The sequence below is a fragment of the Schistocerca nitens genome, chromosome 1 (assembly GCF_023898315.1).
Source record: "Schistocerca nitens isolate TAMUIC-IGC-003100 chromosome 1, iqSchNite1.1, whole genome shotgun sequence".
NCBI lineage: Eukaryota > Metazoa > Arthropoda > Insecta > Orthoptera > Acrididae > Schistocerca > Schistocerca nitens.
In genome coordinates, this window is record NC_064614.1 from 749,852,389 (window position 1) to 749,880,266 (window position 27,878).

General features: G+C 44.9%; 1 protein-coding gene across 1 annotated transcript; it reads right to left on the reverse strand.

Annotated features, from left to right (window-relative positions):
• LOC126260643 (neurofilament heavy polypeptide-like) lies at positions 1 to 27,798 on the reverse strand. Its single transcript, XM_049957984.1, has 2 exons — positions 27,657 to 27,798; positions 1 to 2,301 (listed from the first exon to the last, which is right to left on the reverse strand). The coding sequence occupies exon 2, from the start codon at positions 2,298 to 2,300 to the stop codon at positions 933 to 935; it is 1,368 nt and encodes a 455-aa protein (XP_049813941.1). The 5' UTR covers position 2,301; positions 27,657 to 27,798; the 3' UTR covers positions 1 to 932.
• Positions 27,799 to 27,878: the final 80 nt, after the last annotated feature.

A 27,878-nucleotide genomic window follows, 5' to 3' on the forward strand; every position in this document is an offset into this window, starting at 1 on the left:
TCTTTGTATAAAATAGATTTTATTGTAAGCTTTTTAAATACAGACACACTACATTACATGCAACTGATAACGGTGTGCAGAACATAACTGTTTAATTGTATTTGTAACAGTATACGATGAAAAATGAGGCAAATTTTATTGCCTTTCTGTACGATATGTTGCATTCGATAACATCCATACACACACTAGTAAACTATTTGCTTGTATAGACAGTTCGCTCGGGTACTGTCCACAATTTCACTCAGTCACTGTATCATTAATTTACTTTCTCTAAACTAGGATGAAATGGAGTAATCCAACAGATCAGGTATGCTGCCATGTGGTGTATTGCTACTGTTACAGTAATTGATGGCTCATAGCCATAGTAACTTTCATGTTTTTCACGACTTTCTTGACAACATCGCGTGTAATCTGGCGAGTATAATTTAGCATTTATCGTAAATGCTACCGATTTGACTCGCCAGAAATAACTGAAATGAGTATTTATGTTTCTTTTGTGTGCGGTGTTTGTCAAGAAGGTATGAAATCGTTAAGCTCAAGTTTCACACGAAGGTTTTAATTTAATGCAGAATGTTTTAAGGGGTAGTTTTGTATTGTTGAAGGGAAATCAGTTATTTTCTTGTAAAGCATCAATCGTGACGGGCAAGTAGATGACAAGTTGATTACAGGAAGCTCCTGTTACCAATGCAAAGTAGATACTCTTTTCTGAGTGGGATACTGCCATTCGTGTGAAACGAGTCGAGGGTAGAAGAGTTCAGGGCGAAGAGAGAGTCCCCATATCCCACATGCCAGGTAACTCCTGTCGCTGAAGGGGCTGCCTGCGAGACAGAGCTAGGAGAACGTTTGCCGACTCGACGCTGCCGCGGAAGGAGTTAACGGTTGCCGGCAGATCGACAGTGCAGGAGCGCTCGCGCGGGCGCCCGCGGGCCGCGTTATGAGCTCGCCGCCGCCTCCGCAGGCTTCTGTTCCTCCTCCTTCGCCGGCTTCTCCTCTGCCTTGGCGGGCGCCTCGTTCGTCGGCTGCTCCTCCGCCTTCTTCTCCTCCTCGGGCTTCTTCTCCTCCTCCTCCTCCTTCTTAACCTCCTCAGTCTTTTCCTCCGGCTTCTTCTCCTCCTCGGGTTTCTCCTCTGCCTTCTTCTCCGGCTCCTCCGCCGGCTGCGCCTTCACCGCGCTCTGCGTCTCCTCCGGCTTCTTTTCCTCCGCTTCCGCCTTGACGGGTTCCACCGCTGTCGGCTCTGATGCGGCCACTTCGGTCTTGGCGTCGGCGGCGACTTCGGTACTGACGGGAGCTTCGGGCGCCACTTCCTTGCTCACTTCCTTGCTCTCTTCCTCCTCAGACTTTCCCTTCTTGTCGTCCTTCTTGTTGTCCGTAGGCTTCTTGTCCTTCTTCTCCTCGGCGGCAATAGCTTCGCGCCTTCGACGTGTGGTTGCGGCGGCAGCAGCGACAGCGGGAGCGTCGTTCTTGGCTTCTTCCTTGGGGGCGTCCTTAACGGCCATCTCTTCTTTCTTGGCTTCTTCCGGCTTCGCTGGCTCCTCCTCCTTCTTCACCTCCTCTGGCTTCTTCTCCTCCTTGGCGGGCTCGGGCTCGGCGGCGGCGACGGCTGGCTCCGGCTTGGCGGGTTCTTCTGGCTTGGCTGGTTCGTCCGCTTTGGCAGCCTGCCCTTCGGGCTTCGGCGTATCCTTCTCCTCGGTCTTGTCCGCAACAGCATCCTCCGGCTTCTTCTCGTCCTCTGGCTTTGGCAGCTCTGCAGCCTTGACCGGCTCCGATGCCGCCTTGACCGGCTCCTCTTCTGCCTTTGCGACGGTAACGGGCTTGTCACCCTCCGGCTTGGGCGATTCCTCCTTCTCGGGTTCCGCGACCTTGACGGCGTCCTCAGCTGGCGCGGGCTTGGGGTCCTCGGCGGGCTTGCTCTCCTCCGGCTTGGCTGCCTCCGCGGCGGGTTTCTCCACCGGCGCGGCTGCCGTCGCCCCCGCTTCGGGCTTGTCGGACTTGACCTCCGGCTTGGCGGCGTCAGCAGCAGCGGCCTCTACGGGCGCGGCGGCTGCAGCTGCGGGCTCGGCAGGGGCGGCCGGGACGGGAGCATGAGCGGCTGCCACAGCTTTCGTAGTCTCCCCCGTGGGGTCGGCTGCCGGCGTCTCGGTCTTCACGGGCACGTCAGCTGACGCCTCCTTCTTGGTGTCGTCTGGAGCCACGGAGGAGTAGTCGGTGATGACCAGGGGCACGACTGGCCGCGGCGCCTCGTCCACGGGGAACGCCACACACGCGCACAGCACTGCCAGCGATACTACCAGCAGCTTCATTCTGCAACAAAACAATCACGTTGACATCTCTCCTCATTCTACGAATAGAGGCACTTCATGAGCTGCTGCCACTTTCGTATTCGCATTTTCTTTTACAGCTACATCTACATTCTGCAAGCTATCTTAAGGCATGTGGCGGACTGTACTTTGTTTATTGTTTATCACCTCTCTCCACTCCTCCTTTCCCCTTCCCTGCAGTGTTCCATTCACCAATTTTACACGGAAAGGACAACTGCCGGCTGCTGTGGCCGAGGGGCTCTAGGCGCTTCAGTCCGGAACCACGCGGCTGCTACAGTCGCAGGTTCGAATCCTGCCTCGGGCATGGATGTGTGTTAGTTAGGTTTAAGTAGTTCTAAATCTAGGGGATTGATGACATCAGACGTTAAGTCCCATAGTGCTTAGAGCCATTTCAATCATTTTGAGAGGACAACTCTTACGAAGCATCCATAGGAGGTCAAAACTCTGTAAATTTACCTTCATAGTCTTTTCGCGACATGTATGTAGGAGGAAGCAATATGTTGGTTAAATGTTTAGTTGTATTTTTCTGCTGCCAGTCCCATTTATATCTAATTGTACTGCACACATTTCGAGCTGTTTTGCTCATCATCAGGCCTTTATACATGCAAATATTACTTGAAGATCAAATATCTTAGTTTAGATTAACCTATAACTTGCTTCTGGAGTGACTGTTGGAGCGTTTGGGGAAGGGGGAGGGCAATGGGTGACCAGAAACCGATGTCCATTGTTGTCTTCTGCTGGCTTGGAGCTGTGCCTCGTTGTTGTGGTTGATACCACAGCCTGTGCATGAAGCAAAAAGTTTAACACATCAGTTGTTATGGCGTGAGCATCGTTTGATGCACTTTCTATATGTCGATTGCTCACTTGCAATTTTGACGTTACAAAGCCTCACCTGCAACGTTTGTGTGCTGGCAGAGCTGTTGTTCAACATTACGCTACTGCACTGCTTATTTTAACACTTTTTTCCTGATGTACTTCCACTGCACAAACGTGTGAAGTGTGTACAGTGAAACGTCTGTGGAGAAGCGTTTGTACGGTGAAGTACATTAAGGAAAAGTGTTAAAGTAAGCAGTGCAGTAGTGTGATGTTGAAGAATGGATCCGCCAATTCACCGACAGCTAAGATGAAGCTTTGGGACGTCAAAATCGTAAATGAGCAATCGACATATAAAAAAGTATATCGCTCGATTATCATGCCATGACAACTAATGGAGAACTACCTGCTTCCTCCACAGGCTGTGATATCAACGACAACGACGAGGCATAGCTCAGCACCTGCAGAAGACGACAATGGACATTGATTTCTGGCCACCCACTGCGCTCCCCCCCCCCCCCCCCCCCCACGCCCCAATACCACAATAGCCACTCCAGCATCAGAATAAGTGAACAAAACATTTCTACGTTAATATAAAGTAAGGAATTTTATCTTTCAGTAAAACCTGTACACACAAACGCCTGATGAAGAGCGAAACATTCTCGAAACGTGTCTCAATGTGTTAAATTGAACATAAAAAAATAAATGCGGCTGGTAGCAGGAAAATACAAGTATTTATTTCACACAGTTACGGTTCCTAAACTTAGCCAGCATGGCCACAGTGAAATATGTATGTTGACTCTTCTAGCAACGTACGCTCTCGACATGGTAGCTCTAAAGCAAATTGTGGTGAATAACGCCTCTCTCTCTTACTAAACGATCCCGTAACGAAACGCGCTGGTGTTCTTTCGATCTTTTCCATTTCCTCTATCAATCCAGTTCAGCCTGGTACAAGTCACTGACTGACCAGAAATACTCAAGTGTCAGTCGAATGAGGTTGTCTTAATCTACGTCCTTCATGTGATGGACTACGCATTTGGAGAATTCTTCCTTTCAGATATTTAACGGAGGTGACTGTTTCCAGCGATTTTTTGGCAATCGTGTAACAGAAAACGATGGGCATTCCCGCCATTTTAATCCCAATACACCACATACGCGTAAGTTGATGATCGACAGGTAATTCCTGCTTTAAGTGATCCTTCTGCATTTCTCTAAAACTTTCAATAACTACGTCTTCTTGTACGCAACAGCACCACTCACAACAAGCCTCTTGGGTTTCTGACATTTCAGTTATATATTTTGTGCAGAATAATAGTCCTGTAAAATTCCACTAGGGTTCACCTGAAAGTACTTTTACGCCTGAAGATTTCTCTCCGTTAAGAATGAGATGATGTGTTCTAACGTTTTTAATTCTTCAATCCAGTCACAAAGCCAAGTCTGATATTCCTTACGCGCGTACTGTTTTCATTAGGTGTCGGTGTGGAACTGTGTCGATACCTTTCAGAAGGCAAGGAAGACTGGGCGCCAGTATCTACTGATTTGTGATCCAGCGACGCCTCAGAGAGCGGTGGGATACCAGCATGACTGTCGCCCGCCATGTGGCTCGACAACCAGGAGTGATGGTCTGGGATGCCGTTTCATTTCATAGCAAGACTCTCTGGTTGCCATCCGCGGCATCGTTACAGCACAGCGGCACCTCGACGATATTCTACTCCCTGTCATTTTCCTCCATAGGAAGCCATCCTGTTCTTGCTTTTCAGCAAGTTAATGCCCGCCCGCACAGAACGAGAGTCGTATTGCTTGCCTTCGTGCCTGCCAAACCCTACGTCGATTAGATAGCTCGCCGGATCTCTCCCCAACTGAGAACATTTGGATCATTATGGAAAGGGCCCTCCAACCATCTCAGGATTTTAACGATCTTACGCGCCAATTGGACAGAATTTGGCACGATATCCGACAGGAGGACATCGAGCAATCGATGGCTAATTGAATAACTGTCCGCCCCTGGTAGCTGAGTGGTCAGCGGGACAGACTGTCAATCCAAAGGGCCCGGGTTCGATTCCCGGCTGGGTCGGAGATTTTCTCCGCTCAGGGACTGGGTGTTGTGTTGTCCTAATCATCATCATTTCATCCCCATCGACGTGCAAGTCGCCGAAGTGGTGTCAAATAGAAAGAGGCGAGCGGCCTATCCGACGGGAGAGCCTCGTCACATGACATTATTATTATTATATTATTATTGAATAATTGCTTGCATAAGGGCCAGAGGTGTACCAACGCGTTATTGATTTGACCAGTTTCGAAAGCTCTTTCTCTTGAATAAATCATCCAATTTTTCTGAAGCCGTGGTAGTTTGTTTGTCTGTACATGTACATCACATCTTCCGATTTCCGTCCCATTCAGACAACTCTTTCGTGGTGTACCGTTTTTTTATGGTCTTAGGGTATATTAATGACATAAACGTGCTCAAGCCTGATGAAGGATGGATATTATATTGACTTTTTTGTTATCTTAGAGATGGGTGGACAGATGATGCGAGTCGTAACGGCTGTTCTCTACAGAGCCCCACCCCGCCCCCTTCCCCTCTCGGGATCTATTATAGATACGACGTCCATATCGGTCCTTTTTCAGCCGTTTAATTTATTCTAGTATTAACGTCAGTGTTTCAGTACAGGCGTATCACAATTTATTTTTATATTCAATTCATGCACAATCGATTTCAAGACTATGTAGTATCACGATCAGAAATCAAATCACCCTCAAAAATTGAGCGTTATGAGTACCACTTAAGTTTGTCCAGAACAGGAGGATACCATAAGGAGCTCAGTCAGTTGTCAAGTCAACCATGTCGTATGTTACAAAAGATGACACCTAAGGACAGCCGCAGGAATTATTTTTTATAGAATTTTCTGATTTTGAGAAGACTGAAGGAACGATCTGTTTACTTGCTGAAAACCTTCAACAGCCTCGATCACACAAATATTTGTTTATTTAACACAATCGATTTCGACAGACTTCGCTGTCATCTTCAAGTCTTACAAAAACCTTTTTCTTACGAAACGTGTTCATCTTACGTTGGCCGGCTGCTGTGGCCGAGCGGTTCTAGGCGCTTCAGTCTGGAACCGCACGACCGCTACGGTCGCAGTTTCGAATCCTGCCTCGGGCATGAATATGTGTGATGTCCTTAGGTTAGTTAGGTTTAAATAGTTGTAAGTTTCAGGGGAATGATGACGTCAGATGTTAAGTCCCAAAGTGCTCTGAGCCATTTGAACCATGTTACGTTGGACCTCGCGCCAAGTCCAACGTAAAATGAACACGTTTCGTCAGAAAAAGATTTTGAAGACTTGAAGGTGAGAGCAAAATCTTTCGAAACTGGGTGTCTTAAATACGTTAGCACACTGGACTCGCATTCGGGAGGACGACGGTTCAATCCCGTCTCCGGCCATCCTGATTTAGGTTTTCCGTGATTTCCCTAAAATCGCTTCAGGCAAATGCCGGGATGGTTCCTTTGAAAGGGCACGGCCGGTTTCCTTCCCCATCATTCCCTCACCCGAGCTTGCGCTCCGTCTCTAATGACCTCGTTGTCGACGGGACGTTAAACACTAATATCCTCCTCCTCCTCCTTAAATACGTACAGAAGTATTTATGCGATCTAAGCTGCTGAATGTTTTTAGCAATTATTCTTTACGTATCCAGTAAAAAGAAGTTGGTATTTGCATAACTAGTTATTAAATAGACAGAGCGTTGCTCGTACAGTACATTACAAAATTTTTGTTGTTGGAATGTACAGCCGATGTGGCTGTTGTATCGTTAATTGGCATTGTGACCCATCCACGTCTCCGACGTTTCTGTAATTCTCGTTCGCTGCCCTTAATCCGCCTTCGCACGGTGCAGACTGCGATGTAAATGTAAGGAGGAAACAAAGCGCGCGCCCCTTTAAGAGGAGAGGGTAATAAGCGAGGCGGCAGGCGCGCCGGGCCCGCGGCCAGCTGAGCTCGCCCACGCGGCGCGGCTCGCGCTTCCCACTCCGAGCGGCGCCGCGCCCACGGCCGTAGAAAGCGACTGCGCGACAGCGGAAACGGCGCCGTACAGCAGAGCACAGCGCCAGATTGTCAGGGCCGCGTCGACTGCTCGTGTGACAAAGAGGCGCTGTCGTATGGCTCACCAGTCGAAACACAATGATCCCTGTCTCACCCTTCTTCGGTACGTTTCCTGACTTCGCGTTTCGGTCATCACACATGTGCTCCAGTGGACTAACGACGGAAGACACCAAGCTAGCAGGCGCAGAACACGTATTTTTTTCTTCTTCTTTTTAACGAGTTTGGGAAGGGGATCAGTCGTCCGATTAGTCTGAAGCGTCCTGCCATTTCCTTCTCCCCTGTGACAATCTCTTCATCTTACAAACAAATTCTTCATCTACTTGACAATATTATAAAAAGAACAGTTGCTACTCATCATATACTGGAGACGCTGAATCCCAGGCAGGCACAACAGAAAGACTGTCAAACAAGCAAGCTTTAGGCCAAAAAAGCCCTAATCGGAATTAGACTAAACACACACGCACACACACACAGACACACACACACACCTCACACCCATATGAGCACAGTCTCTGGCTGCTGAGGCCATTCCGGCCATTCTGGCCTCGGCAGCCAGAGGCTGCGGTAGTGCCTGTGAATTGTGTTTGTGAGAGTGTGTATGTCGTCTAATTCCGACGAGGGCCTTTTTGGCCTAAAGCTTGCTTGTTTGACAGTATTTTTGTTGTGCCTGCCTGGGATTCAGCGTCTCCAGTATATGATGAGTAGCAACTACCCTTTCCACAATACTGTCCTTATTCCATCCTGGATTCTTCATTTATTTGTTGGATATATTCCGATATCAGTTCCGTCCCATAAATATTCAGATTAGTTACTTTTTCTAGCACAGTTGAAGCCATTCTGTGATGCCTTAACGCGTCTCATATCATCCTGTCCCCGCTTCTATTTACTGTTTTCATATACACTTTTCTTGTTTCTTCCATAGTTCTGGAATTTCGGTATTCTTAACTGTTAAAAATTTGGATGTAGAAAATAAAGGCTATTATCTTACCATTTTTTCTCCATTCAAGTGTTAATTCTATTTTTATTGCTTTCCAAATCACGGCAAATACAAAATACAAACAATAAACCCAATTCAATAAATATACCCTTCCCTACCGATTCTGTGGATAACCCACCAATTACGTATTCGTGCACTTAATTTTCAGCACCTTCTGCGACACTAAATCGCAAAATCTTCGATTCACTTATTTTACGGTTTTCCGCACTCTCTTTCGTTCACTTCCGTACAGTGCTGTGCTCCGGATGTACATCGACAGGAATTTCGTCCTCAAATTAAAAAAAAAAAATGTTTGATTACTAGTAGTCTTTCTTTGGTGGGATTCCCCTTTTCCCTTCGCCACTCTGCTCCTCGTGTCCTCCTTGCTTCGTCCGGCATTCGTTATTTTGCTCCCAAAGTAGCAGAATTCGTCTACCTCAAACCATACTCGATCGAAAGTCTGAAATGCCGAACGCCGTAGTCCACTTTCAAGTAACTGAAGAATTTCTGGAGGTGCGTCAGAACTTAGCTAAAGCCCATCCTTGTTAACCTGCTACAGTCGTAGTCCGCCTTTCGTGAGCTCCCTGTCGAATAGACGTCTAATCGTAACGGAGATGATAAATCATAGCCGATTATCAGTAAGAGGAATCGGTCTCTCTAAGTGAGCAGTCAGTTACGGAATCCATGAGACCACACAGCCGATAGTCAGCATTCGATTACAGCCGAACTGTGCTGGCGACGATGCTTGAGTATTGTCTACAACTAGAAAGAGATGTTATGTGGTTGGTTAACCCGTACTATTTTTAGATTTCATAGTGGAAGTTGACCTGATGTGTACTGTAATTCATTAGAGTGAAGGAAAAGTAATACACAGTGTTTGAATCTGAAGGTCAAAATCGTTATCATAAATTGAGTTCTTCGAAATAAGGAACCAATTGTCGGAAATAAAAATTTCTACCTGGTGAAACATTGAGTGAGTAATGCGTGTGCGCCGGCCGCGGTGGTCTCGCGGTTCTAGGCGCGCAGTCCGGAACCGTGCGACTGCTACGGCCGCAGGTTCGAATCCTGCCTCGGGCATGGATGTGTGTGATGTCCTTAGGTTAGTTAGGTTTAAGTAGTTCTAAGTTCTAGGGGACTGATGACCACAGCAGTTGAGTCCCATAGTGCTCAGAGCCATTTGAACCATTTGAAATGCGTGTGCGGCACATGTTTATTTCATCGCCGCGTCGACGTCAGTGCCGCTACGTAGAAAAACTATACTCGATTACTGTATAGTTCCAGAAGATGGGGCACAACTCGTAATAGGGCTTTACAGATACGCATTTAATGTATTGGGCAGCAAGATGTAGCGCTCGAAAAAATGCAAGAATGTGCAGGCAAAAGTACCGCAAGAATAGAAAAACATCGTAATTTGGAAAAATTTATCGCCGTGAATTGAGACTTACGAGAAATTGCGCGATTCAAGTTGCAACGTTTTCTCCAAGATACCTCCACAGTATTCTTTGCTCAGGAGAGTTTGAGGAACTAGTGTTGGATCGTGTGGTAAAAGATACGTCAATAAGCACTTGTGAATATGCCTGCAAAATGTACGGCTTCCAGAATACAGTGTGGAGAGTGCTGGTCGCGCTGCAGTTACACTTCTTTAACATACAGCATGTGGATTCAACGACACCAACTGATTTTGAACCCAGAGTTAAGTTCCATAAGTGACTGGTGCAATTAATGCTTTGAGGCAGACATTCGTCACTCTGAACCATAGCTACCATATTATCCATTTTTAATGATCAGTTCCTTATGTTCGAGTACTCCGTTTAGGACTGTCTAGCAGCTGTTTCCAAGCGGGGATCTGGTAGAACACATGCCATATCTTGCTTTGTTTTGCTATAAGTCGAAAGTTAAGTCTGTCAAAGAAACAGCCCATTTGCCGGGATAAATGTCTTTGTTCCTCTCGCGCGTTATTTCTCTTATCGTTTTACTGCAAACAGGCATATTTTATGAGGGGTTCCACAGTATCATGTGGCTCCAATAGAAAATATAAGTCTTGCCATATATACCTCCGCTACATATATTTCATCCAGCAATGTTAAGATGCGTATGACCGAAAGGTACGACTAAATCAAGCGTGCCAAGTGACAAGATTGGAATCCACCTTCATGTTTAATCACACTGTAAACGTTTATCTACGTGTCTAAAGGCTCTTTAAGTCAGTTGCTCACTTATGGTATGTGGGCAAGCTATGCCAGTTACTTTTGGCACTCCTTATTCTTCAGTACCAAATTTTCTGATATTCATAAAGTGAAGAAAAGAAAACAACTTTTACCTTTAAATCTACTTGAAGGCAGTGCAAACTGTGTGCGGTAGACACCGTACCGAGGTTTCGTTTGTGTCGTTGCTGACTACCAGCGTCCTGAACTCTCATTCGGGTGATTTATGACTCATTTCTTTCGGTTTCTGCACGACGGTATATTCGTTATTTTTGAAACTCAATCAATATGCTGCAGCGTTGTCTGACTTGAAGTGTAACACGTTACCCCTAATGCTATAGTTATTAATGGCACGACCATCAGGTATAAGCGCAGTTTGCCGCGACGAAGGGTCAGAACAAAGTGAGGAAGCCGGGTTCAACTCTAATGTGCCGTCGTCATCAAGATCATTAGAAACTGAAAACTATTTGGGTTTGAGAGGGACGGCGAAGGAAATGGACACACTTGGCTTTGATGAAGAAACATGCTGACGCTATCCAGAAGTGAGCGGACTTATGGCCAGTTTCACGTCTCCCTGAATGCTGTGCGTCGGCATCCGTGCCATGTCGTTTGGTGAGACGTGGAGTACACTGGCAGCTCTCAGTGGTCGACAAGGCTTTTTATTGAACACCTGATGCCGTTCGGGGATATAAACATTTTCGTGTTTCATGACTGCACAATTTCGTTTACATCCAGCAGTAACACACGCCATAAAGCACAACTGCTTAATACAACGTACTTGTTTTTCATCTCAATTTCGAAAATAATTTTTTTTGTGTTGTAATAAGTATGTTAACCAAGTGAAAGAGAAATAATTTTATTTTTTGTTGTAAAAGGCAAAGGGTATACTAGCCTTTTAACTGACACTGAAGAATTTAGAAGTAAAGCCATAAACTGTGGTTCAATGGCTCTGACCACTATGCGACTTAACTTCTGAGGTCATCAGTCGCCTAGAACTTAGAACTAATTAAACCTAACTAACCTAAGGACAGCACACACATCCATGCCCGAGGCAGGATTCGAACCTGCGACCGTAGCGGTCGCTCGGCTCCAGACTGTAGCGCCTAGAACCGCACGGCCACTCCGGCCGGCCATAAACTGTGTTTCATTATAACTATACACAAATTATGTGGATCGAGGATATTTCATGCAACGATGTCCATCAATCTTTTTGTTGAGGCTCTCTTATCTCGTGTGCCGGCCAAGGTGCCCGTGCGGTTCTAGGCGCTACAGTCTGGTACGGCGCGGCCGCTACGGTTGCAGGTTCGAATCCTACCTCGGGCATGGATGTGTGTGATGTACTTAGGTTAGTTAGGTTTAAGTAGTTCTAAGTACTAGGGGACTGATGACCTCAGAAGTTAAGTTCCATAGTGCTCAGAGCCGTTTGAACCATTTTGTCTCCTGTATTTGAAGCACAAAGCGAGCGAGGTAACGCAGTGGTCAAGACACTGGACTCACATTCGAAAAGACTAATTTTTAAAACACCTGCTGCTATCCAGGTTTGGATTTTATATGGTTTCCCTAAATTGGTAAAGGCATATATCGGGAAAGTTGCCTGGAAAATGACGCGGCCCATTTCGTTCCCTATTGTTTTCCTTCCCAAGCTTGGGCTTCATCTCTAATAACCTCGCCGTTGACGGGGACGTTAAACCCTAATCTCGCTTTCCCTTCTTTTGAAAAACAGCAAGACAAAAACCCCCTTATGGTGAGAGATATTTCCTTATTACGTAGCTATTTGTCCTTGCTTACAAGTACCTCACAGTGTTGGAAGTATCATGTAAGCTACATTACTTTACTGTGTCCCATTAGTGCAGCTGAAGGTTGAAGCCTATCGGTGTCTTGATCTACCTCGCAAGGGCGCTTTCCCCAATGTTATTTTTCCCGCCGACGTCCTCGGGGTAGGTTCCCATGTTTGTCCGCTGCCAGGTGGCGAGCGAACGGTAGCATACACGCACCGAGGCTGCTGGCGCGTCTTCCTGCGCAGCAATTAAGCGACCTTTCACTGACTTGACATTTGCAGATGAGGACGCGGATGTCGCTGCGCTGGGTTTCGAAACTCCCTAGCAAGCTTCACTCTGTCACGCAGCCCTCCAAGCGAGTGAGGCAGCTATGCTGCATCATGTTCACTGACCTGTTTTGAATGAGGTCAACATTTGTCACTGCGAGATAAAAATGAGATTTTACGCGGCGCTTCTGCACAACTCTCGTTTCCAAAAAGGTCATCGGTCTCCCAGGAACGCATTTAATGTCATTTTGATTGCAGAGCAGGCCTGTAACTGAGGTTAAACGAAACAGTTGTGACTCTTTAGCCGAAAAAAGTTATGACTTGCCTATTCCTGTTTATGGTATCTAGCGCAGAAAATAAAGTGTTCAGGGCATGTCTCCTTGTCAGATTTGTCGTAGACTGTCAGAGGAACCGGCTGTTACCATGTTGTTGTTGTGGTCTTCAGTCCTGAGACTGGTTTGATGCAGTTCTCCATGCTACTCTATGCTGTGCAAGCTTCTTCATCTCCCAGTACTTACTGCAACCTACATCCTTCTGAATCTGCTTAGTGTATTCATCTCTTGGTCTCCCTCTACGATTTTTACCCTCCACGCTGCCCTCCAATGCTAAATTCGTGATCACTTGATGCCTCAGAACATGTTCTACCAACCGGTCCCTTCTCCTTGTCAAGTTGTGCCACAAACTCCTCTTCTCCCCAAATCTATTCAATACCTCCTCATTAGTTATGTGATCTACCCATCTAATCTTCAGCATTCTTCTGTAGCACCACATTTCGAAAGCTTCTATTCTCATCTTGTCCAAACTATCTATCGTCCATGTTTCACTTCCATACATTGCTACACTCCATACAAATACTCTCAGAAACGACTTCGTGACACTTAAATCTATACTCGATGTTAACAAATTTCTCTTCTTCAGGAACGCTTTCCTTGCCATTGCCTGTCTACATTTTATATTCTCTCTACTTCGACCATCATCAGTCATTTTGCTCCTCAAATAGCAAAACTCCTTTACTACTTTAAGTGTCTCATTTCCTAATCTAATTCCCTCAGCATCACCCGATTTAATGCGACTACATTCCATTATCCTCGTTTTACGAAAGAAAATGTCCGTTGCAGACGCTTAGAGATAACACGCAAAGTTACTCGAAAGCGAAAGGAAGATGATGATAACTCGACTGCCATTGGGAAAAAAAGTGACGCATAGAATTTTATCTAGTCAGTTTAGCTGTGTTCTCGATTTGAGTTCACCGCGGAAACAAAAAGAAATCCGTGTGGTAGGAGAACTGCAAGGTTTCGTCGATTCTTCGAGGACAAATCTTTTTCTTGTAGTGGCATGCCCTCTATTTGTCCGTGACTGAGTTTTTCCTTTGATTCTAGGCCAAAGGACTAACTCTTCCTCATCGGCAATGTCAGCGAAGGAAAAGTGACCACTTCCTTTTCTCCTTTTATTCGTCACGCTGGCCGGCCATGAAAGTTGCGGCAAATGTAAGTCGCAACTAATTGCGTGTGATATTCCGTCCGAGTCCTCTGACTTTGCTACAACTTGAAGAAAATAATAACGTAGAAAGTTCATGAAAGATGCTCCGTAAGTTGTTCGTGGCGTTGGATCATTATTTGGAAGGGAAAGAAAAAGAAAATTGATTAATGGGGTAGCTAAAACAGTAGGATTTTAGATGTCTTACAGAAGGAACGACGTTGGATACGGCGAGGAATTGTGTTGAAGTGTGTAGTGTCTTAGAACATCTGTACCTTCACTATACGTCGCTGTTACGCATTGTAACAAAATCATCGTGTTGTTAACTAGCAACCAGCACTGAATTTAAACTGGCAAGTATCAGTCCGTCCGAGGGATACCACAAATGTATGTTTTTAAAATTTTGTTTCCAGATTTAAACCTATTTCAAATGACGACTAGATTCGGATGATTCAGTGATAAGCCGGCCGGTGTGGCAGAGCGGTTCTAGGCGCTTCAGTCTGGAACCGCGCGATGGCTACGGTCGTAGGTTCGAATCCTGCCTCGGGCATGGATGTGTGTGATGTCCTTAGGTTGGTTAGGTTTAAGTAGTTCTAAGTTCTAGGGTACTGATGACCTCAGATATTAAGTCCCATAGTGCTCAGAGCCATTCAGTGATAATCTTCGTATCTAAGTAGGCCTTATCTCGAATCATGATCAGTCAAAATCATTCTTTTGAAAGAACTCAGCCAGAGTGTAGCCGACAAATTAAAATCCTCTGCCGCATCATTAAACTCTTCGTCACATTTTCTATAGCAACACAACTGATTGCTAAAGATATACTTTTGTAACAATATAATTTAGATAATTTAGTAATATACTGTGTTACCATTGAAAGCTGCAACTAAACGTTGATGATTTTCTTTTGATATACTCGGGCCAGTCACATTAATGCGATCACGGCCAGTGTCCGACGTCAACGTACGGTAATCACTCACGGGCGGCAGGTGGCAGCACTAGCGGTGGAGCGTATATAAAACTTGTCACGAAGGGCCGTGGGTGCCGGGGGGAGGGGGGGGGGGGCGGTAAACAATGCAATCGCCGTCGCTGTGTGGAAACGGGGCGATTTAGCTGATGGTTAAAGTACACCGTGAATGACAAAGTAACGATATTCAGAACTGGCGCCGAAGCAGCTGTGGTGCACCACGGGTCATCATACACAAAAGGAATGATCGACGGCTGCGGAGATGTACGGCCAAATAGATGTGCAACTGTTGAGCAACTGACCGCCATATGAACCAAGTGGCTGACCACAGTGTCTCCTCAACGACCGTTCAGCGAACGTTGCTGCGTATCGCCCTTCGCAGAATGCGCCTATTTCATGCACCCATGCTGACTGCTGTTCATCGGCAACGAAGGCTGGAATTTGCACGCCAGTCCGTAACGGGCGTCAATTGGGTGGCGACAGGTGGCCTTTTCAGGTGAATCACGTTTCGTGCTCTATCGGACAGATGACCATTGGTGCGTATGGCGTGAAACGTCCGAGAACAATCATCCTGCAACGAGGAGGGAGCGATATAGTCTGGGGAATGTTTTCGTGGCATTCCCTGGGTGATTTCGCCATTCTGGAAGGTACAGTGGTTCAACACAAGCGTAGATCTATACTTGGGGACCATGTCCATCACTGTGTGCACCACATGGCATCTGCCATCAAGGACCGTGCAACGTGTCACACAGCTTGCAGTCTACGTGCGTGGCCAGAAGAGCACCAAGATGGGTTTATCGTACTCCCGTGGCCGCAAAACTCCTCGGCTCGACTTTAAACACAGTCGAGAGGCTGTGAGACCACCAAGATTGGGCTGTTGGCGCTATAGAGCCCCAGCGGAGAGGCCTAGCGCAGCTGAACACGGCACCTGATTCGGCGTGGCTCCACAACTCCCTGTCGGTACCTTCTAGAACCTCACCAACTATCTTCCTACACGTCTCTTGCTGGGAAAAGGTTGTGACAGATGCTCATATTAATATGAGTGGACAGTGTATAAGCTCTATTTAAAAGGATTTCAGTTCATCACTGTTAGTAGCTACTGAAGTCTGAAGATGATCATTGAATGATGAAAAGTAGTTATCATTTAAAATATATGTAATTGCGACAGCGAAGGTAATCATTTCTTTGCGCTTATTTTATGTTCTACAGTTTCTTCGAATCAGTGGAGGTGAATACTTGGGTCAAACACTTAATATTTTTTCGCTTCCAGCATTCATACATTTCTATCATTTGTAGACGTAGAGAAAGCTTTTGACAACGTTGACTGGAATACTCTCTTTCAAATTCTGAAGGTGGCAGGGGTAAAATATAGGGAGCGAAAGGCTATTTACAATTTTTACAGAAAGCAGATGGCAGTTATAAGAGTCGAGGGACATTAAAGGGAAGCAGTGGTTGGGAAGGGAGTGAGACAGGGTTGTAGCCTCTCCCCGATGCTGTTCAATCTGTATATTGAGCAAGCAGTAAAGGAATCAAAAGAAAAGTTCAGAGTAGGTATTAAAATCCATGGAGAAGAAATAAAAACTTTGAGGTTCGCCGATGACATCGCAATTCTGTCAGAGACAGCAAAGGACTTGGAGGAGCAGTTGAACGGAATGGACAGTGTCTTGAAGAATGCTGAAGATTAGATGGGTAGATCACATAACTAATGAGGAGGTATTGAATAGAATTGGGGAGAAGAGGAGCTTGTGGCACAACTTGACTAGAAGAAGGGATCGGTTGGTAGGACATGTTCTGAGGCATCAAGGGATCACCAATTTAGTACTGGAGGGCAGTGTGGAGGGTAAAAATCGTAGAGGGAGACCAAGAGATAAATACACTAAGTAGATTCAGAAGGATGTAGGCTGCAGTAGGTACTGGGAGATGAAGAAGCTTGCAGAGGATAGAGTAGCATGGAGAGCTTCATCAAACCAGTCTCAGGACTGAAGACCACAACAACATTCATTCTATAGTGACAGTGAAGGATAAATTGTCTTTTAGTTAAGTTGTTTCTAACCTTTCATCAGGTCTGAATTTGAACATCTTTATACTTTCTTGTACATCTTCTCGCGCGTCCTTTTTTAGAAATAAAAAATTATGATTTTTATTGTTGCTTAATAATTTCGAGTGTATTATCACTTGATAATTACTTTCTTTGGTCAGTAACAATCATACTGTCGTTCATCGTAACCCAAAACATAAAGAACAGCGAGTGCCGAAATGTTTCCTTCAACTGGGTCACGACAGATGTCTTCCGCCAGCCTATTCCAGTCGAGTTAGTTGCCCATCTCTAGTGACTTGAAAGTGGATCGGACACTGAATTTCATTGCCACTTTGTTTCTCCCATCATACTATTTTAACTGTTCTATAAGTGCTTTCTACCTCCTTGTCTGGCTGCATGCCATATCTGTGTAACTCGCCGAACACCAGTCATAACCTTTCTTTTCTGTGTCGTCATAGATGTTAGTGCCTGAAGCTGCTTAACGACTTGTTGCTAAGTGAATATTATTATGCTTTTAGAAAGGAGCTTATACAGACTGTGCATGGGACAGTACCCTCTTCATCTATATTAACTGAGTTGACATTGCATGTAGTACAACGCGTCAATGGGAAAGCTCCAGTTCCTTAAGAGTACAAGCTTATCATACTGTTTTGAGCGACCATCGAAAGTCTCAAGACGAGTACTTGCGTGTAGCTCTGTTTGCATTAGCCACCTGCAGTGGTCTTCACATTGGAGCAACTTTCCCCACTGCTCATTGCAGACTTTCTGCATCATCATCGTATTACTTGCTTGGAAACTTGAGTAAAAGTATCGTCGTCAGGAGAAAATCGCTGCCTGGAGTACGCTGTTCTACAGTGAATGTATTTGCATTTGGTTCATAGAAAGATGATCTGCTGCCTCTGCCTACACACGTGGGAAGAAATAAAGAGAAATTGTTGAAACATTTGTGCACATCTTGTAAGCAGACTTAAGAAATCATAGTAATAAGATTCTCACATCTAAGCCTGTCCCATAAAAGAAAGGTCATTGACTGCATTTCTTCCTGTAGCCTTTTATTTATCGTATGGCAACGACAGCAAACATTGACATGTACATGAAGTTTAATTTTACATGTATATCTAGTTAAGTGTTAGAGTTACTTTTTGGTTCAAATTTTATAGACATTTTTAAATTGTGAAAATTACTAATTTATTATTACTCACTACTTTAACTGATATAATTGGAAGTTAAAAAAGGCAGATACATTCCCGTAGCCTTATTGTGCATCATACGCCAGGGACGTAAGAAGCATGTGAAGATTGTTTTAACAAGGTAGAAGATGCAGTAGCTAAGTACCTTATCATAACTACGTACCTAATCCTTAATTAGAGACCGAAAGATGCGGCTCAGTGGTGGCCCATTGGACTCGCATTCAGGAGACCAGTGGTTCAAACCCCCATCCATATTTCTGTTTTCCAGACTCCCTTAAATCGCTTAATGCAAATGGAGGTCATTTGAAAAGGACAGAGCGTATTTTCTTCCCCATCCTTTTCCAGTGCAAACTTATGTTCAGTCTCTCTCTAATGACCACACTGTCGACGGAACGCTAAACCTTAATCTTCTTTATTTAGAATCGAGGCCTTTTTACGGTCACCAAATTCATTTATCTATTGTTAGTTTTGCAATTCATAATGTCTGTGATACTTCTCAATAGGCATCTAAATACCCTTTCTTGAGTTTGAGGAACTGATTAAAAATTCCAGCACCCGATCGGTGAACATAAAGAAAGAAAGAACCGTGGATGGCATCTGAGCAGATAGGTGCAGTGATTAAAACATTGGACTCATGTTCTGCAGAGGATACGTTAAAATCCTTGCGAGAATGACTTTTTTCTCTTTTTTTAGTTTTGCTTATATCATTTCAGGCGAACGCCCGCATAGTTTCACCAAACGTTATTCTTCCCCAAATATACTATATTCTCCGTTTCTAATGACGCCGACGTCGGTGAAGCACTAAAAGCTAGCGTTCCATTCTTTTGTTGTCAAAAAGTCGATGCCATTGCAGACCAGACGGAGCATCTAGGCCAGTTGGAGAAGGAGAGGTCAAGGAAGGATCCATGGTATGTGTGAGAAGAAGTTCCGGGAGAATTTGCTTCCGTGGGGATCCACTACCTCTTTGTGTTTAAGCAAAGAATAAGTTGACCGTTGTAGACCGTATTGTGCTTTATTAAAATCGTGCTATTAGCTAATTTCGGCCGTGAGCCATTATAAAGCACATTTGCTATGTCGTATATTACATATCGTGGCCGTCACGGTCTTTTATGCCACATACATAAAACCAGAAGTCGTATTCCATTGTAACATACCCTACGTTTTACAGAAGAATGCGATGAGCACGATATGTAATACATGACATAGCAGATGTGCTTGATAATGGCTCACGGCGGAAATTAGCTAATAGCACGATTTTAATAATGCGCACTACAGCCTACAACGGACAATGTATTGTTTTATTAAGAAGTTCCGGCATTCATCTAAAAATACTGAGGAAAGCCGCAGAAAACCAGAATAAGTCTTGTTTTCTGTTGTACATTAGCTGCTCCTCCCCACTTATGTGGCCAATGTCTGAACCACTGCACCGCCAAGCTCGTTGCATGCATACAATTATGGAGTCGGTATCTATTTCAGTGATACCCATATCACCAAGCTCGTTTATCACTAGCCTTGTCGAGAAAGCAAGATGTCACCAGATGATCTTGCATTAATGCTTTGTTATATATGTATGTTTCATAGCTACCGCGTATTTCACTGACAAAAAAATATTAACACCAAGAAGGTGTTGTACGACATAAACGCAATGTGGAAGGCGTGTTTCTACATCTGAAAGACGATGTCTATTCAGATTTCAGGCCAGTCACGTAAGAGTGGCTCTAGTAGCACCACTATGAGAATGCAAATCGGTTTTGCTTTAAATACACGCTGTAACGGTCGTGAGAATTAGTTACGGTTGAGATTGGACGTGTAGTAAGAAGCTGGATGTACCTTCTGTGATACTGCAGAAAGACTTTGTAGGAATGTAGCCACTGTACATGATTGCTTGCAACGGTGGTTACGAGAATGTACAGTCGCAAGAAGAAGGGCCCCCGGATGGGCACGTGGCACTACCGAGAGGAAAGACCAATCGTGTTCGGCGTATGGCTCTGACGCATCGTAATGCACTTGTAGCAGCAATTTGAGCAGCAATTGGTACCATGGTCACGCAACGAACTGTTACAAATCGCTTCCTTCTAAGACAGACGCCCTGTAGCGTGCATTCCACTAACCCAACCCACCGTCATTTGCGACTCCAGTGGAGCCAAGCGATAGCTCATTGGAGGCCAAAATGGATGTTTGTTGTGTTTTCTGATGAAAGCTGGTCTCGTCTCGGTGCCAGCGATAGCCGTGTGTTGGTTAGGAGGCGGCCAGTTGAGGGCCCACAGCCAACCTGTCTTCGTGCAAGACACACTGGACCTGCGCCTGGTGTATGGTCGGGGTGCGATTTCGTATGACAGCAGAAGCATTCTCCTGCTTATTCCACGCACCCTGACTGCAAAGTCATACGTCAGTCTGGTGATTGAACCTGTTGTGCTGCCATTGACGAACGGCATTCCAGGGGGTGTTTTCCAACAGGATAACGCTCGCTCACATACCGCTGTTGTAGCGCAACACGCTCTACGGAGTACTGACATTTGCCTTGGCCTACTGGATTACCATATCTGCTTCGAATGGAGCAGACATGGGACATCGTCGGACAACTACTCCAGCGTCATCCACTAATAGCTTTATGCACCCTGTATTGACCGACCAAGTGTGACCGGCTTGGCACTCCATCCCACAAACTGATATCCGGCACTTGTACAACGCAACGTCTTTTGATGTCTTTCTGTGTCACGTTACAGGAGGTACACTTTAGTTTGAGTACTAGACAACCTGGAGTCAGTTGTATCGTTCAAGTTGTGTTGTGGTGTAGTTTCAATCGTGATAATGTGTCTTCTTGTACAATAATTCAGTCACAACTCAGTGTATGTATCATAATATCTTACCTACTTTCACAAATGACTTCACTTACGATTATTGTACTGTTCGTTCGTACAGACGGTTCAGTATATTTTATTTACCCTGAACCACCACTTGTTAGCAAATAAAGCCTTACTACTCGACAAGCGGTATGATTTTCTCTGTGATTTAGCAGTTGGAGTTAACGTGCGAGCTCATGCCCTCTACGCTGAAAAATATCCATTTCGCAGAGTATCATCTAATAAGCTGTTCGGTTGATTTTTCCAAATTCTCTCTAACACGCCGAAAAGGTAAACGACGGATGGCTTCGCTCAGTTAGAACACCAGATGTGGAGGGTCGTGTGCTTCATTTAGTGGGCGCAAATACTGGAAGCAGTGTGCGACGATTATCAGAATTTTGGAAATTTGCCGTTAGGTCTTATGGGACCAAACTGCTGACGTCATCAGTCCCTAATCCTACACACTACGTAATCTATCTTAAACTAACTTATGCTATCGACAGCTCGTCCCAAAGTGTAATATAGATCCACTATTTGCTTCTAAGACTTTATGCACTGACGAGGCGAGATTCACAAGAGGTGTTGTAACGAATTTTCAATAATCAGCATGTTTAGGCTGATGAAAATGCCCATGCCATTGCAAAAGGAGGGCGTAACACAGTTAGTCAGTCAGTGTACGGACAGGCGTTCTTGGCGATATAGTAATAGGGTCATACATGCTACGACAGTTATTAAACAGGGTTCGTTACAAGGACAGTAACGTAGTTCTATCTTACTGGAGGTTGTACTATGGTAGCAAAGATTACAGATGCGGTTCACGCAAGATGGCACACCTGCACATTTTCGGAGCGAAGTGCGTGAACATCTTACACCGTCATTTCAGAACCACTCGATTAGTTGGAGAGACCCCACACTTTGGCTTCCTCCTTCTCCAGACCTCAAACTTTAGTAATTTTTCTTGTGTGGATACACGAAGAAGTTGATGTTCCTCTGTCATCGACTACAGGATGCCAGTTTCAGTGCACGCGTGAACGAACAACAGCGAGTGGGTCAACTTCTAAGAGTGCGTGGCTCCTTATGCCGAAGAGCAGGTGGATGCATTGCCATGAGTAGAAGTCTAGCTGAGCACTTACTATGAACTAGTGTCCTAAATGGGCGTTACGTTGAGCTCCTGTAAGCAAGTGTTCATAAATCGGAAAGGATGCGTTTCTGGCCATGTTTAGTAAATTTGTTCTTTTTTTGTTTCGATGAGGACTACCACGTCCCAGAATATTAGGCACTTTTTTCAATATCATGTATAACGTTCACAGCACCTGGACGTTCTCATATCATATTTATTTGATGTCACATTTTATCTCAACATACTAAGACGTCGTTTATAGGGGAACAGATTTTGTTGCATCCAGTGACCAGAGCCTGCTTTGGACACTGTCTGAAGAGACAGGGACGCGAACTAAAATCTGTGTGTGCTGTGCCACTACAAGAGGACAAATTCTATTGGCGTCTCGCTTCATTCAGTTGCGTACGGGTCACTGTTGGTGTGGCATGAACTCGCGGTGGCGGCTCGGCGCCAACCGGTTACGGTCGGAGTTTTTCGCCGTCGTGCAAGGATCCCGCGGAGTCCGCGCTCTTCCTCGCTCGTATTGTTTTCACAACTCGTTAGCACCGCCGCCACCAAGGCGTCTCCGACCAGGCACCTGAGGCCGTGTCTACGTGTTGCCGCGGGACTCGGATCGCTTCTGACCTTTGTGGTAGCTCCAAAAGCAACTCGGAACTCTATATCTCAAGTTTCCCACTTGAGGTTGCTGTTCAGTCATCGGCATCCTTCTTTTAAAATTTTTTATTAGTTCATACATTGTTTAAAATATTTGAAGGAGGGGCGGGGGATGGCTTTTGTCTTTTACTGTTGAATGTGAGCTCCCCCGAGGGACGTTAAACCCAACTCCTCGTGCCCATGTCTACCATTCTCTTTGACAAAAAGTTTGTAACTTGGCGCGTCCTTTTACTGACTTTGCTGCTTAAGTCTGCTAAGCTCCTTCACCCCGTCAGAATTTCGTTGACTCTTATTTGCTAAAATACCTTCAGTCGCTTTATCATATTACTTGGTATGGACGAGCGCTTTCCACGAAATCGGCTATAATGAATTTGAAATACGACACAAACTTCGGTTGATCATGGAAGACGTTTCTCTTCATTCTACTCTCTCTCTCTAAACCAAACGAGCAATGAACTGTTTATTTTCTTTCGGGACTTATTAGTAATGATTTGAATGATTAAACTTCCGAATATTTGTATAAAAAAGTATTTTGGATGTCGACAAGGAACCCCATCATATCTGCAATACCGGTGAGAATTTGAAATCTAGAGTATTGAGCCTTCTCTTTTCTTGCCCAGTTAGCGTTCTACGCCAAGAAAGTAACTGATGATGAATCTGATGTGATTTGCAAGTCGATCTCTCTAAAAAGATAAAGAACCATGTTTATCAAAATGGTTCAAATGGCTCTGAGCACTATGGGACTTAACTTCTGAGGTCATCAGTCCCCTAGAACTTAGAGCTACTTAAGCCTAACTAACCTAAGGACATCACACACATCCATGCCCGAGGCAGGATTCGAACCTGCGGCCATAGCGGTCGCGCGGTTCCAGACTGTAGCGCCTAGAACCGCTCGGCCACCCCGGCCGGCGACCTTGTTTATAAATTTATATTTGGTGTTACCCACGCGATTTTTAGTAGTCACTCTGCGTTGATCTAATACATATTGCATAAAACACTCGGATCAAACACAGTTCTTTCGCCTCTCGTTCCTCCATTTAGTTAGGGACTCCTATAAATAGTAGCCACGTTGTAGAAATTAGTGTGTGGTGTTTCCGAGTAATATTACTTGAGACTAGTGCCGTACAGTTTACTGTCACCCAGCGATAAAACATTGTACTTATATTGCGAACGATGCTGATATTAGAAGCCGATTTTAAAATTCATAGCCGGCCGGCGGAGCCGAGCGGTTCTAGGCGCTTTAGTCTGGAACCGCGCGACCGCTACGGTCGCAGGTTCGAATCCTGCCTCGGGCATGGATGTGTGTGATGTCGTTAGGTTAGTTAGGTTTAAGTAGTTTTAAGTTATCTAGGGGACTGATGACCTCAGAAGTTAAGTCCCATAGTGCTCAGAGCCATTTGAACCATTAAAATTCATAATCGATGGCAACGAGGTTCAAATTGTCGTCTTTGTTTAGTTGTTTACTTTAGGCAGATACTGGGTCTTTGCTTCGACAAACCCACGATCGATTCTCTTCACTATTTTGTGCATCAAAAGCCAAAGCTCCGGCTTTAGTAACTCCATGTAAACAGGAGATTTAACATTACCCTTCTATCTACTTCCGATGAGCTTACTTTCGATTCGAAGCTGAATCGTATAAACGAAACGGAAGTTTATTAGTGTTCTCCTTCTTTAACACCTTATTGTCTCACTAATAATTGAAATCATTTTTCAGATGACACATTTAACCAGTCTTTCTTCTTCTTGTAATACTTTAGGCTACCCTGTAGCGAATATTGTTGAAATAACTGTACTTCCCATTTTGTGATCGGAAAACCCTCTATAAAAATTCAGCACTCTGCTCAAAAGTCAAAGAATCTCCAGATTATTTTTTCACAGCAGTTGATTTCCTTAGCTATCGGAAGAGATGCTTTTCCTGTTATACTATCAATTAGTAACTGATATATATTTTTTGCTGCAGAATACCTTAGTCTGTGACAAGCTGAGGCATTTCTTATACAAAAAGTGGGACAGAACTTGTTTCGCGGAGATGGTTGTCAGGAAATGGGCACTGTTGCGCCTGTCGGTCACTGCCTTTTACCAGAAGGCGAACTCCGCTGCGTTTCTCAGCGTTGCGTGACGTAACACGGCGACCTAACAACGGACTGCTTAATGTATGCGCATTTCTAATCCTGCGACGGTACAGTCGCGTCATTGTGCGGCTACGTCGAGAGATCGGGCAGAAGCATATCTGCATCTTTATTACACTGGAGGTACAGAGAGACATCGAAAGGATGCTAGGGCCAGAAATTGAGGTATCGCTGTCGTCGTAAATATTGTAGAAATTGTCTATGTGACTTTTATCGTGTGAAATAGCAGACTTTTGTAAACGAGTTGGTTGTTGCGACATTTCATCAGGTTCGTGCTGTTAGATGCGCAGTGCATGGAGCGATCAGTGAAAGGCCACGGGCTTGTGGGCGGACTGGCTTTGTAGAACATAACAAAGCATTGTGTAGCGGGCCGGGGCAGCCACGCCTGGACTCTGGCCTCGGAGTTCAGTTCTGCTCGTTTATCACGGTGTGCGTTTCAGTATGGCGTCATTACTGGTTAACACTAGTCTCTCGCGGAAGCAATTTGTGTTCTCTACTCGCGTCGCAGTTTTCATGAGGTGATATGAAGGGCGATATTACCAGCAGGAACATACGGATACCTTAATGATGTATACGTGTTTCAGTACTAATAATATATTGTGATATCCATAAATATGGAAAACACGTGAAAATCAATAAAGTCTAAACCCTCATAAGATGCCTGTGGACTTACTAACTGAAGAAGAAAGGTTCCTCTCGTACCCACGCATTGAAATCTCCTGTACAATATTCAGCTTACCCCTTCGTAGAATGAACTGTTCCTTTCTTACCGTAGCATTGAACTCTTCCGCCGTAATTCATCTAATAAAATGTAACGCTTCTCGCCAATCGTTGTTAGCGAAAAGACTTTGGTACATGAAAGCGAACGACGTTGAAAGCTCACATACGGCACTAATCACTGAGAAGAAGACGTTGTTGCTTTGACTATCCAGAATCTTCATCAGTAGTGTATAATAGTCAAGTAGAAACTACGAGATCAAAAAACAAAAGTCTTGGGCGCTGATGACCTCGATGTTGAGCGCCCATAAACCCCAACACACACACACACACAAAAGTCTTACTTCTAACATACACTGCCTCATGTCTTATAGTTAGGAATCAAAATATCACCACAAATAAAGTAATGCACAAGCAAGAAACTTACGTGTACCATAAATGCGCAGTTTGCTGACATATTATACGTTTTATTTTGTGTTTGAACACAGCGAGTGTTGTTGCTCGCAATAGCTTGTTGAGCTACATTGAGTGTTGCATGCGATATGGAAACCAACTTGTTAATATCCCTAGACAATGCGGATACGACCGATACTAAACATACTGTCGTGACCACATGTTTGAAAAAGGCAGATGAATATTTTTATAAGGAAACAAATCAGAAAGTTACTGTCAGATGAGATCTCTCGTCATGTGAAGAAAAATTAAATTTTGCTACGTTGTGAATGCGAGAACAAAACGTACCTCGCTGGTTCCACACATTACTTTGAATGGAGTAGGACTGTAAGGGCGTAGAGAAGTTTACTGCAAAAGCATCCAGAAACTGGAAGAATTTTGCGTTTACTGTAAGTGGAACTAATGTCTTTCCCTTTATGCATGATGATCGGAGAGCTCTGCTAAATATTTGAATTGTAATGGAAAGAAATAAATGCTACAAGCGGGAACAATTTCGTCGCACGAGCGATTTATTTAATCATAATCCTTTTTGGGTGAAATACCAACTTCATACGGTGGCATAAATTTCTCGTAGATGTTACTATTCTTCATGTAGAGAAACATGTTTAACCATAGAGGATGAGGTCTCTCTCTGTGACTGACACTGTAGACAGAACACATTCGGTACTTATCATTTTAGAAAAACACCGTTTCTATAGGAAAGAAATAGTATGCCTGAAGATAGTCTAAGGTCTGAAGCTGGTTATGGATGATGAGTCGTTCGTTCGACAAAATTATGAATATGAGTTCCGATGTTGATCCGATGTTTTCTCGGCGTTATTGGTAAGCGTGTGTTTTCTGGTATCAATCTGAGTTGAGGATTCCATTTTTGCACACACTATCTCGACAAACGAACTAGTCGTTTGTTCTTGAAGTACCGCGAGCGGCGGTCTTATTGTGCTGTGGACAATGTCCAGAGAGTGGACGCGTTTAAGATCGCCGCTCGCAGTACCTGAAAAAGAGGGCCACCTCTTTTGTGCGCAAAAAGATGAAATCAGTCATTTCGTCTGGGCACCCGGAAACATGTTTTCTTCCCTGTTACTGATTAAAATGTTTGATCTCATTATTGATGTCCTTACGTGTTCCTGAAGAGTACATGGCGCTGTTATAGATAAAACTATGACAAGTTATAGAATAGCTATGCAAAGATGACTAATAATGTTTTAACACTCATTTTTTTTGTTGCTTTTGCTGCATGGCGCAACTACTGGATGAATCCTTACCGTACTATCACTTTTTCGTAACGAGAAGTGCTTGTAACTTCAGAAATGTATCAGTGATTGTCATGTTTACCACATGAGAAGACTTGTGGCTAGCGATCCTAAGTAACTTTCGGTGGCCTACAGGGGCAAGTTAGAGAGAATAAGCGACACAGAGCGGACCTACAGTATCGAATCAGACATGCTCCTTGCTTTAGGTGCATTGCCCAGTCGCTCGATGAATATATCGAATTTGCAAATTCTCGAAGAATCCTTAAAGTAAATAACCATTTTGCAGCGGGAGACACGCATGGTGCTCACGGCTTCCGTCATGAAACGTGTCCGTAGCTGCGAGGAGCGGCGGCTAGTGCGGCGTGCGTACCTGTCAGTGGTCTATCTGTAGTCGGCAGTAGAAGGAGCGAGGTTAGCGGCCCGGGTCGTGGCGGATGTGTGCGCGTCAGCGCGGCGCACTCACTTTATAAGGGCGGCGGCGCCGTCTGGTGGGGGGCGGCGCTCTCCCGCCTCCCGCCTCGGCCCACGACCAAAACAACCAACGCCGGACAGCTTCTTCTCCACGCCACGCCGGGCAGCCGCCCCGCGCCGC